At 54.1% G+C, this 12,676-nt stretch overlaps 1 protein-coding gene across 2 annotated transcripts in view; it reads right to left on the bottom strand.

Annotated features, from left to right (window-relative positions):
* Positions 1 to 334: 334 nt before the first annotated feature.
* Positions 335 to 12,676, bottom strand: part of SRRM3 (serine/arginine repetitive matrix 3) — a 178,697-nt gene continuing 166,355 nt past the window's right edge. Inside the window, exons 13-17 of one of the 2 annotated variants that reach the window (XM_074974575.1) lie at positions 8,542 to 8,885; positions 6,740 to 6,952; positions 5,487 to 5,624; positions 2,481 to 2,573; positions 730 to 843 (exon numbers count right to left, since the gene is read on the bottom strand). In XM_074974575.1, the coding sequence (XP_074830676.1) occupies positions 2,528 to 2,573; positions 5,487 to 5,624; positions 6,740 to 6,952; positions 8,542 to 8,885 (741 nt within the window). In that variant the 3' untranslated portion in view covers positions 730 to 843; positions 2,481 to 2,527. Of the gene's footprint in view, positions 844 to 2,480; positions 2,574 to 5,486; positions 5,625 to 6,739; positions 6,953 to 8,541; positions 8,886 to 12,676 lie in introns of both variants that reach the window. The other variant, XM_074974574.1, reaches the window with a different exon arrangement.

The raw sequence follows: 12,676 nt of genomic DNA on the forward strand, positions 1-12,676 counted from the left end.
GATGGGCCTGAGCAACATAAATAGAAACAACCCATCCCAAACCTTCCTCGGGTCCATGAGCTTTTTGTTCATGAAAGGCCCCCCCTCGCGGGAGGGTCCAGTCCAAGGTCTCTGTTAAGCATTTTGTTCCCTTGCTCCATGCCCCCCGATCCCCCACCCCAGCATTTGTTTGTAGACATGAAACCCCCCCCCCCCGCCCCCAAAACAACCCATGACGTTTTGGAGTCTGCCCTGCCCCTCGTGATGGGCGACAGCAGGGTTGTATTTGCCCGGTCAGCTGGAGCCTGCTGGGAGTAACATCAGCCTGGCCTCCTCCTCCGCTGTCCTGCATGCCCCTTCAGCCAGGACAACAACGGGGGCTGGGCGCTGTCTGCATCCCACTTGTCAGCCTCGAGCTCCAGCTGTTAGCAGCTGCCACGGTTGCCCCTCAAACCTCCCCTCCCCACCCCGATCAGATGTCTCAGCTCCTGGGCTGGAGGATCTCACCTGGCGGCTCCTTCTCCCTCTTCAAGGAGAAGGCGAGGATGTGCTGGAAGGACCAGGCCAGCTTGTGTGAGGGGGTGGGCACTGGGCGCCCTAGAGCCAACGGGGTCAGGGTGGAAAGGGGAGCGAGGGGCATGCCTGCTGCTGGCTCAGAACCCGGCGCTCTCCGAGCTGCTGGGGCTGTTGTAGCTGGGGCTGGGGCTTGGGCTGCGAGAGCGGCTCTGGGGGCTGCGAGTCCGGCTCCGGCTGGTACTGTAGCTGTCGTAACTCCGGCTGTGGCTCCGGCTGTATGAGTAGCTGCTCAGGGAGCTGGAAGAGGAAGGGCTGGGTCTGTAGTAGGGGATCGGGCGCTTGCGGGCACTGCAAATGAAAGGGAAACTGAGTCAGGGCCAGGCTCGGCAAGACAGGGGGTTGGATTTGGTTCTGGGCTTTGGCTTGAGCACAGAGGGGGAAGCTGAGAGGAGCGGGGGCTTTAGTTTAGTGCCAGCTAAGCCCCACATTTACCCCCTTCCCCCCCCCGCCCCCCAAAACAATGGGCAAGTTTAGATTCAGCTCTGGATCCAAATGTCCTGGCTCAATGGGCCAGACCCAAGGCCAGCTCTGGGCCAGAACTCTGCCCAAAACAGCAGAATCTCATGGCCTGGCTCCAGAGTGGCAGGACTGGGGCGGGTGGGCGGGGGGGGGGGCGGAGAAGGGGGTGCGTGCTGCTCCTTTACAAGGTGATGCTGCTAGGGACCATGGCTGACACCTGTGCCTTGCAGAGGCATGAGCTGTGTTAATCTTCTCGCCAAACCCCACTGCCAGCCCCCCTGGCTGCCCCCACAGTGCCCAAGCCGTGGCCCCTGGGTGTTAGTCCTGGATTAGGAGGCTACGACAGAGCAGGAAAAAGGTTAAGTGTAGCGTGTGTTTTTTTTCCCCCGACACCAAAGAGTTAAAGCTGCTGAAAAACAGAAGTTAGGGATTAGTGGGGGGGCTAGGCCAGGCCAGGGTTGGAGGGCTGAGCTGCTGCTGCTAATTCCCGTGGGCAGGGGGAAGAACAAACCTGCCCTTGGGTTCTCCTCCAGCCCAAAGGGGAGGGTCAGGTGGTAAAATCCTCTCCCTGCCCCCATTCAATATGCCAGGTGCCTGGGGTTCGGGGACAGGGCCAGTGCCCGGGAGGCACCGTGCAAGGGAACCAGACGTGTGAGGGGAAGAAACAAAGGGGAAGCTAAGAACTGGGGGAAAGGAGAAGTGAAGCCAGAGCAGGTTTCCTGTAGGATTGGATCTCTTGACCCCACAGCTCCCTGGTACCTTTTGTGGCCCCCTCCCAAGTCCTCCCCCATGGATCCTAACGCCCCCAACTCTTCCCCCCTGTGGCCTCCAAACCCTCCCCCATGGGCCTCTTGACCACCAGACCCTGCGAGGATGCTCTCTCGTGGACTTCCCTGTCCTTCCCTGGGGGCCTCCAGGGGCCTTTCTCTGGGGGTCCCCCAAACCTGCCCTACTGGCCCTTCACCCCACCCCACTTCCTCATCACCTTGCCCCCTGAGCCTTATGCCCTTCCTCAGCTGGCCTCCCCCCAGCACAGTCCCCAGTAAGCCCACCTCACGCGTGGCCCCTCTTCCTTGGCTCAGCCCCATTCACAAACGCCTCGCCCCACCCTAGACTCAGAGGGCAGCTCCGGCGGGAGAGGCTTAGGGGGTTAGCCCCTCAGCTGCAAGGCTCTCTGCAGCAGGCAATGGCAGGGAGCCAGGATGCTGGCCCCAGAAGCCCACTCAGACAGACTCCATCGCCCCTGACCCCGGCACTCGCAGGCTCAGGCCAGTGGGGCTGGGGCTCCTAGCAGGCAGCGAACCGGTGAGGAAGGAGTGAACGTCACCAAACCACCCCTGGCAGCCCCCAGCCGCCGGATGCACCCCCCCACCCCCCCGAACACTGCCCGCCCCAGTGAGTGGTGTTAGTGGGAGCAACAGAGCGAGACAGACGGCACAGACGCAGCTTAGCGCTGAAGGCCTCACACGGTGAATTCAGGGAGACGCGGGGAGCGGGGTCCTGGGCACCATGGTCACCAGGCCCGCGGCGACGCTCTCCGAGAGGAACCTTGAGATGGGCTGGAAAAGGAGAGGTTGGCATCAATAAGGGAGGCGGGGAGGAACAGGTCAGACAAACACCCGGGGCTCAGATGCAAACAAGGACACTCCAGACGCCTGCTGAGTCTTCCCATAGGCTGGGCGGGAGCTTGGTACTCCTTTGCAAGCAAGAGGCCCCGAGGCATCATCCCGTGTTTCTATCTTAGGGATGTACGTGGCCCCCCATGCCCACATTCCTGCAGTTTCTGGGCACATCGCCAGCTTTGCAGCACCGCTGGGAGGCAGGGCCAGGCTGTTATTCCCCATTTTTACAGAAGGGAAACTGAGGCACAGAGCAGCTAAGTGACTTGCCCCAGGTCCCACAGCAAACCTGGGGCAGAGCAGGGAACTGAGCGCAGGGATCCCAAATCCTAGGCTCATGTGCTAAACCTTGTACCACCCTTCCGCCACTTATTTGGGCCCACTGCTCCATTTCTGCCTTGATCCACCTCCCAGCCTAGCCAACCCCAAACAATCAGGACTCAGGCCCCCCCCAAAATCATGAGATTGGCTTTAAAAAAAAATTCACATAATTGTGACTACAGTAAATGTCAGGGGCTGTTTAGTTGCTGTCTGGGTTTTATGCCTTGGGGGGGGTGGTTATGGCTTCAGGCTTTTTCCCCACCAGCGGAAGGGCTAGGAGTTCCCTTTTCTTAAAAAAATGAAAGCTGAGATTCTCTGTAATCACAGGACTCCAGCAGCTGGGGCTTTAAGAGAAACACCAAGCACTGTGAGACTGGTAATGAAATCACGCGGCTGGGCAAGGCTGCACCAAGGCTAGAATCCACTAACACCGTGGGGCCCCCACCCAAGTCCCTTCTGTGATGATCCTATCCAGCCCCTATGGCTTGCCATGTGGGAGACAGGGAAGGAGCACAGCAGTGCATGTGTCTGGGGTGATTTGGCGGAGTAGGACTGAGCGCCAAAATAGGACTGTGGGCCCAATTCTGCATTGTCCTGTGACAACGCCCATGGCTTCCCAGGAAGTGCAAGCCAGCAGCAAGCTTGCCTTGTTACGATAGACCCTGGACTCACTTCTAGGTGACTCGTTGGGTGCTGGGGTGGAACGGCTGCACGTTGCAACAAGACCCCCCGAAGGCCTCCCTCTGACTCTGGAAATGCAGCTCCTGGTGAGGCCAGAAGCTGAGCTACAGAGGTTTGAAACTGGCCTCTTACATCGGGGACTCTCTGCCCATCCCATCCAATGGGTGTCACTACAGCCGAGAGAAGGAGCCAGATGGCTGGGTCCCCGCCTTGCCCTCTGGAGGGGGTGTCATTGCTCTAGCATTCACGGAAAGGGACGATGCCAGTGGCATCACCCCACCCATACACCCTCCAGTGGCTGATGCCATTTCAGCCCAGATCACAGGACACTGGAGCATCCCAAAATCCCAGGGGACTGAAAATACAGCACTTTTGCATGGGGCGCTACATCTGTTCTTGTCTGTAGCGTCTCATAGCCAGGCCCTGCAGGTTTCACAGACCGAGAAATCAACCCATTTAGCACCCTTCCAGTATCGCCCCTTCATGGAGGAAAAAAAACATTAGATCTGAAAGGCAACTTCAAGAGCATGGCTTAATTACACCTGCGGGGGGAGGGCGTGCTGGGAACCAAGGTGAGTGCTGTACAGTCCTGTATCAATAAGCCATGGCATTGATTGCATGGCAGTAACACGGATTGTACACACGCATCACAGGCGGGGGAAAGCAAGTTCCTGCTCAGTTACCTCCATTTCCAGTGGTGTCACCTTGCAACACGGCTGCTCTTTTGCAGCAACTGTTTGACTTGCATCCTCACCCTGACCCTGCAAACCCACACCTGTGTAATGTCAAGCAGCCCCGGAACATCTGGGGCCTGTGATGGCATGTGGTGCTCTAAAGATATGGGTCCAAGCTTCCTGCTGGTGCAAATGGGTGAAAGCTCCTTTGACTTCAGTGGTGTTTTGCCCATTTACATCAGCAGGGAATCTGGCCCACAGTAAGGCAGGACTGCACTACTCTAACGTCGCAAAGCCACCGTGAGTTACAGGGGTCACTGACACCAGCATTTTACACCATCATGTATTCCGTTGGCTTCATATACAGAAAAGCTACCGGAGAAATCCACAGAACACTTTAGCTCATTGCATTGGTACTAATTTTCCTGTCCTCTCTGCCTCTTAAGCCTTGAGTCTAATTGTCAGGGGCAAGTTAGTGCTACAATTCTCACCACTGTGACCTAAGGCTGGTTTTCCATAAATCCAGCTGTCCAAATATTAATGTCACAATTGACAGTAGCTAGAAAGAAACAGGTTAGAAAAGGCAAATCTCAGTTTGAGGTTTAAGTTTCTAGCTCTGAACAAGGTTCTAGTCTTTCAAACTGGGTCTGGTCTCAGATTAACTATTGCCCAGGTTGGAATTTAGGACTGAGATCTTTGTTTAATTTCAAAGAGAGGGAGATTCTGCATTTACAGCGCACGAGAGAAACAGATCAGGGGCAGGATCTTTTGTTTTACAATATAAATAAAATGTTAACAAAAAAAAACATGTATTTACTTATTTTGAAGGATCTTAGAAGCTTGTAATGTTGGTATCTATCGATCCTCATACACACTCATCTATCTATCTACTATGGGGCCCAAGGTTCACCACAGGGGCCTTGTCTAGACTAGGATTTGGACAGTGCTAGCTAACATAGGTGAACAGCCTAGTGTAGACAAGGCAGTGTACCTTTAACACCTGGGAAATTGATTGAATTAACTCTCTCTTTGCTGACCAGCTGCAGCAACCTGGGCTCTGTCTTTGCAGAGGAGCAAAGGGCGTTTTTGGGGCGGACACTGGGGGTTTGAGGCTATCAATGAATGAGTAAAACCCCTGAGCTGAGCCAGAGCTGAGCCCCTGCACCGTGGGAGCTACCTTGTAATTCTTCTGGGCTCCATGAAGCTGGGAGAGTCACGCCTCCTCTTCCTGATAGGGGAATAGCTTCTGGAGCGGCGCCTGGCCCGGGCAGGATCCGGGTCACTGTGCCGTGTTCGGGGCTCGTTGTCTCTCTCTCTGGATCCAAACCACACATGTTAGCTGGGTCGGCATGCACCGTGGTGCGCGCGCATGTCTGCTACAGGCCTATACGTATGCCCTGTGTGATCTGTGTCGGCGTGAGTCCACATTTACTTGTGTATACATGCTGACCCCACAGGTGGGTCATGTGTGGGAATGGAACCCAGGACCTGTGGAGTTAAAAACACAAGCCTCTCCTGGCTGAGCTAAAGGGACAGCACGGGTAGTTTGGAGCCAGCAGCAGACTCATAAACCCCTTGCCTTGTCTAGCCACTAGGGCAAGACAAAGAGCCACCCCAGGGTAGCTCAGGTTACAGCTGTGACCACACATGGCTTCCATGGTCACATAAAAGTTGGCACTGGGAACAGGTCTATTCGGTCCCGTCTAGTCCACCTCAGTGCAGGACTCTGACCGCTTTGCTTTGACTGTCCCACGAGATGGGGCTTCCGTCGCTTGTCCACCTGTGTGTGTCTACACCCAGACACGTGGGCAGGCTGGCTGCAATGGGGCTAGCCCTGGGGACCACGCAGAAGCCTCAGCTAGTGCAGAATGTGGCAGCATCTCCAGGGAGGTGGTCACCCTTGGGTGCCCCAGGCTGCCCCGGTTGCCCTAGGATCTCCGGGTGCAATTCGCCACCCCCCTGCCTGATCCATGAAGCTCTCTGTGGTTTGGGTGCCGAGCCTCTTAGAGATGCTGGTGTCTCTCTCCCTGCCCTCCTTACCCCAGCCACTGAGCTCGGCCAGGAAGGCTGGAGCCGAGTACCCCTTGATGAGCATGTACAGAGAAGAGAAAAGACGTTCCCAGTGAAGGAAGTGGTTTCCTTCACCTTGGTCTGACAGAGATTGTTGCCCTTCTGGCCATGTTACAAAGCACATTTATCTGCTCAAGCCTCTCCTGATTGGATGGGTTGGTGCGCAAGGCACATGTCTCCATGGGTACATCTGACCCCATGTGTGTGCTGGTGTCCTTGTGCGAACACTGGCTGGGTGCCTATCTGTGCCCAAGTGTCTGCTGGCATCCTGACCTATGCCTTTGTCAGTGTGTCTCTATGCCCATGTACTGCCCCACCCTGTGATCCTGTCTTGGGGGACGTGTGCTGCTGGGGCCTCACCTGCTTGAGTTTTTTTTCTGCGATGGAGACTGGCTCCGGCTCCGTGCTGGTCTTTTCTCCCGGGATCGCGACCGGGATTTGGATGGGGAGCCGCTGGAGCTCCAGGAGCTGCTACGGGACAGGCTCTTCCTTCTCTCGGAGTTGTGCCTGGAGTGCTTGACAGGGGACTGGGAGCCGCTGTTTGGCCTGCCCCGGTGGTGTCTGTCCTTCACCCTGCAAGACCATTAGATCAGACAGCCAGTCACTATCTCAGCCCCACTCCCTGTCACCCGCTGGCCTCCACCATGTTTCCAAGGAGACAGGAACACCCCACTTCCAGTTGAATCCCTTGAGAACAACGTGGCGTGGGCATCCAGGAGCAACAACAGTTAAGGCCTGATTTTCAGAAGTGCTGGGCATCCATAATGCCAAATGACGTCAGTGGGAACCTTGGGTGTTCTGAAAATCAGGCCATGAACATTCAGTGACCCCACATGACTGTGTCAATTAGGGTACCCATCAATGACTAATATAGGGCTAATTTTATTCTTTAGTAGAATGGCTACTTCTGCTGCCAAGGCACTCCCTATACCGTATATAATTAACCTATGGAACTCACTGCCACAAGATAATACTTAGGCCAAGTTTAGCAGGATGCCAAAAAGTCTGAGACAGTCATATGACTAATAGGGACCTCAACAGTTCCATTAGATGGGACAAGTATTTGTGAAAGGGATACAAATCCTCATGCTTCAGGGCATAAGCCAACCACTCACTTTCAGAGGTCAGGAAGAAACTTCCCCAAGGAGCAGATTATTCCACAATTGTCCACTAAGGGGTTTCTAGCACCTTCTTCTGAAGCATCTGGCACCAGCCACTGTGAGGACACGGACTGTATGGACCAATGGTCCGGTACTGCCTGGTGATACCTGTCTTCCGCGTATTGGGAAACAGAGGCTACAGTGGTTTTGGGTTGCAGTGTACAGTGTCTGATCCTGATTCTCAGGGGATTGCCATGCGCTCCACAAGAAGATCAGAAGAGAATAAACTGGAAGCAGCTTTTCTCCTTTGGGCGCGTTTCCCTGCAAACCTGGAATGTGCACACCTGAAACCTGCATCTCTAGGTCTGGCCCTGCTCCAATACCATTTCCAATCTATAGACAGAGCAGATAAGGGAGGGCAGGTGGGGGTCCCGCTCACTGGGCCAGTGAGTCCTGTGCAACGAAAGCCCGCTATCCAGCCTACATTTCCCCTTTCTTAATGCTCCCACCCAGCCGGAGCAATCCGTGGTGTGAATGCCCTTTGGAGCCATGTAGCCTGCGCTCACATCTCCCCTTTAGGAGTTCCTCTGCCTAGCGGGTGGAACCCCGCAAGCCAGTCCCTCCAGCGCCAGGATCATTTCCACCACTCTTCTCTGCGCTGCTCCCAGCCTGCCAGTCAAACTTTGCCCCACAGTGAACACCGGGTGCTGGGGCGATCGCATCATCGCCATCAGAAGGGGCCCTGTTAGCTCCAAGGCCTCTGCTTAATGGGTCTCTTGCTCTATCACAGCCCCCCTCCCCATGGCATCTCCGCCTCTCGCACGCTTTAATGTCTTTACCCGGCTCCTGCTGTGAGCTGCATTGGACAGGCAGAGAACTGTGGCCCGGAAAGGCAACGAGACACCCAAGGGAGTGCAGGGAGTTTATGGCAGGGCAAAGAATTGAACCCAGCTATCCAGGGTGAAACACCAGTTGACCTCATGGGTGGAGGATCACGCCCTGCAGGCAGCGACCGGGCTCTGAGGTCTCCGGGGCCCCTCCCTTCATGGCCCCGACTCTTACTTTTTCAAGTGCGCCCCATGGTTCTTCTCCGCCCCCCGCGCCGCCGGGTAGGGGTGCGAGCAGGCCGACCCCTCTGAATCGCTGCTGTAGTCGGTGTGGCTGAGCGAGTGGGGGGACTCCTTCTGGGCCGAGGCCTTGGCCTTGCTCCTCCCCTTGTGTTTGTGCAGCGACACGGACCGGGAGCGGCGTCGGTGGACGTACTTGTCCCCTCCGGAGCATCGGCCTCCTTTGTCCGGAGACACCGACCGGGGGCTTCTGGGGCCGCGTCTGCTGCCCTTGGAGCGGGGGGACGGCGGCTCGGTCTTGACATGCCCCCTGGGAGAAGGGGACGTGGAGTCCAGCCTCTGATGGGAAGAAAGAAAACAGGGGTGGGGAGGAAAGAAGAGAAGAAAGAAGGGGAGAGAGGTCTTTAAAGGGGAACCCCAAGCCAGAAGTGCAATTCACAACGTCAACGCACATTGCATAAGGCAGGCTACACAGAACTCTACTCTGAATCTGCCCTCCTGCTCAGCCTTTCGACCTCAACAATGCAGCTCATGCAAATCTCCGCATGCAAAACACAAAAGAAATCCATAAATCAAAAACTGGAAGAAGGGAGGGAGACTTCAAATGAAAAACCATCTGAAACGGAGTTTAAAAAACCCCAAAATAAACTGTGTGTAAACACCAAACAAACTAAAAAAAAAAAAAAAAAAAAAATAAGAGAGAGGTTGGAGGGGGAAAATAAATTGGACTTAATGAGGAAAAACCAAACCAAACCAAACTGGGATGTTGAAGGAAACGGGCCTGAGGGGAAGGAATGGAGTGGCGGGTCTTATACATAGTGTTTGGGTTGAAACAAACCAAGGTGTGAGGAAGACAGCACAGAAAGATGGCGAGGGGTGGGGCCGGGAGGTAATGGGGGCGGAAGGGGGCAGGGGGGAAAAAAAAGTATAAAAAACAAAAAGGAAGAGAAACATTAAAGAAAAAAAAAAAGAAAAGAAAACTCCACAAATGTCGTCATTACTGAAATAAACGAATGGTTCTGAACTCTTCCTGGGAAACTGTTTTTATCTGTGAGTGCAGAGCCCTGCTGAGTTTTCACCAGCGCTCTACATGGACTCCTGCTTTCTGCTTCCATTTTTTTTTCCTTTTTGTTAAATTCTGATTTTTTTTTTTTAAGTCCCTCTTGGTTAACATCCACTTACCAAAAAAGTGGCATTTCCTCCTTTAGTAGGTAAGGTATGAAGAGAAGGGAAAAGCGGGGCAATATAAGTGCATCATTAGATTCACAAAAATGCAAGAGAGAACGAGAGAGAGAGAGAGAGAGAGAAAGAAGAGAAATAAAACAAAACAACTCACTTCTCCTAGGCCTCGGAAACATCAACCATGTGAGAAACCAACTCTAGCTGGATTTGCATTTGCATCAGCTCTGCTTTGTTTGGTAAGCAAGTTCAGCGTAGGAGCACCGTTTTTTGGTTGGTTGGACAGCTTTTACTTAAAAACATTGAGTTCAAAGCCTTTAGAGCCTGCATATTTCACCCAGTGACCTGCTGCTTAGGCATTCAATAGCATAGTATCGGCCTGCCAGATCCAGCAAAGGCCTATAAGGAATTCTCCAGGACACTCTTGGCAATGAAATCCCATGGTGTGGATGGGAGCGGGGCAGTAGGGAAGTGGTACCAGCAAGTTTTTCCCCCAGTGGTAATATTCCAGAATCTAGCCAATGGCCCAAGTGGCACAAGAGAGGCCTGTGAGAAAGCAGTACAATTTCACATTGACTCATAGCTATGATCTGGTGTGAGCCAGCATGTCGGCTAGAATCCCACCTTGCATGGAATCACTGTGGCTCGATATGAAATATACACACGGATTTGCACGCGAAGAGCTAGCTTCTGGGCCCTCGCGGTACCGCAGCAAAGCAAATGGGGGGAAACGGGGCACTTTCTCCCCTGGTTTCAAATCAATGTAAGCGAGAGAAAACGCCGCTGACGCTGTCTGGAACCGCGGGCGGAGCCGTCTTTTCATTTCCTTCCAACTGGGTGAAGACACCCCCTGGCGACTGAGCTGCACTGCCCAGTGCTGGCTGACAGCTCAGCTAGCCTACAACTACAAAAGACAGTGGGATCAGCCCAGTGCACCCCGCTAAATAAAGTGAATCAACAAACTGCTGCCATGCTGTTCATGGCATCCCTGCCCGTTGGGTTCGCTTGCCTATAGGGCTCTAGTGACGCTGTATAAGATTAGCCAAGTCAGACCCCTTTGGAGGAGCTCAGCATTATTCCACAGATAGGGAAACTGAGGCACAGAGCGGTTATGCTCACTCCCCTAGACCACACGACTTGAGTGGCTGGCTCTTGGGCTTCTATTTTACCCTCTGCCCGTTTGTAAAACCACTGGAAGCGTGTGATATGCTGACAATAGAACCTAGCGATGGTTCCTTCTAATTACTGTCAGTGCAAACTGCCCCGGGAATCACACCGATATAGACTATTTTAAGTCACACAAATGTTTGTATGTTCACTAGTATGTATCTTAACCCCACTCCAATTATAGGTTATAGAACTTCGGGCTGACCCTGCTTCAAGGGGAAAAAGAGCAAACCATGGGCTGACTTCAGTGGGCTTCGGATCAGGCTGTATGAGGCTGAGTATCTCCAGAATCCCTGCAAGCAGTTATAGCCTGGTTCCTTCGAGCAGCCAGATGCCATTGAAAAGAGGTTGAGCTAATAAGCTGGGGAACAAAAAGGGGTTCTAAGTCTACCCTTAACTCTGCCCCACTCTCACGTGCTTTTCATCTTTACTGGATTTTCACCTCCCTGTTGCAATAGTGCTCTCTACCAAGTCACACCTGATAACACAATTGTTTTAGTCACGTCTTACTTTCATGCTCACCAGTGCTGCTTGCCACACGTCCTTACAGTTCATGCTGCTGTTTATCCTTAGCTTCGCTGAGGGGGGTAGAGGGCCGATGAGAATAACGGATCCATGCCCCCGGCTGGATTCAGACCTGCACTTACCCAAGCCGCCTGTGCCTGATCTGGAGCCCTGCCTGCGGTTCTGGGGGTGGGACCCCACACAGCTCTGTACAGGCACCTCACATCGGACCTGGATAGCCCCCTGCTATTCCAGCCCTGGGACTTCACAAGGGCCATAATATCGTGCACTATGACAATCCTAGGCCTGCGCTAAGCAGAGAGTCCCAGCTGCGACGAACAGATTTGGGGCAGTTGCTGGCTAGAGATTAGCCCGAGAGTGAAAAGTTGATTGCCAGGTGGGGCAGGACCCAACCCTAGCTCTCCCATGGGGAAGGCTGCAGCATCCCCCTAACCAATGCTGAAGGCGCTTTGCAGCATCTTCAAAGGGGAATTGGGTTGGCCTGAGCGGTACCTGGTAGGCAGCTCTGGAGACTGACGTCCGCTCTTTACCCACAGATCAGACAAAGCAAGGGACTCGGCTGCACAAGTTTCTCCCACCCCGCCCCGGTGTCTCCGCACTGCTAGGGAGACATTGTGTCCTACGGGCGAGGGTCTGTCTCCCGGAGCTCTTCTGTGCTGGGCCAGCCAGCACGGGGGGCGTAGTGAGGGGAGTTTACTGACATGGATTCCAGTGCAGGTGGCACTGACCCGAGACCACTGGAATTCACAACGGGGAAAGGCTGGCTGCCAGGTGGAAACCTGGGCCCCTCAATATAACTTTAGGCTCCTAAACCCAAGTGGCCTCCTATTCAGAGCTGCTCCCAGTCCCACTTTCCTCTGGCTGCCCAGATTCAGGAAATGGTTCCTATGATATACCAAGGGGGTCAAGGTGCCCAACCAAGGGGTTTGGTGCCCAACTCCTATTGGATTCCAAAGAGATTTGGGCAACCACCTAACTCCCTGGGGCTCCTCTGAAAGACCCAGCCTGGGTGCTTAAGGTTAGGCTCCTACATTCATATTTAGGCACTTAAGTGGCCTGATTTTGAAGACTGCTGAGTAGCGGCCAGTGCGTTCAGCGGGTACAGGACTGGTCCCATACGTGATGACGAGGTTTTAGTGTGAACAGAGTGCAGTGGCTTGTAAAGATGAACTCAACTTTGCCTCCGAACCCTCCCTCTCCTGGTCTCTCTTGCAGTATCAGGGGCAAAGACCCGAGCTTTGAGTTCTGCGTCCAGACAG

This window comes from Natator depressus, chromosome 17 (genome assembly GCF_965152275.1).
Source record: "Natator depressus isolate rNatDep1 chromosome 17, rNatDep2.hap1, whole genome shotgun sequence".
NCBI lineage: Eukaryota > Metazoa > Chordata > Testudines > Cheloniidae > Natator > Natator depressus.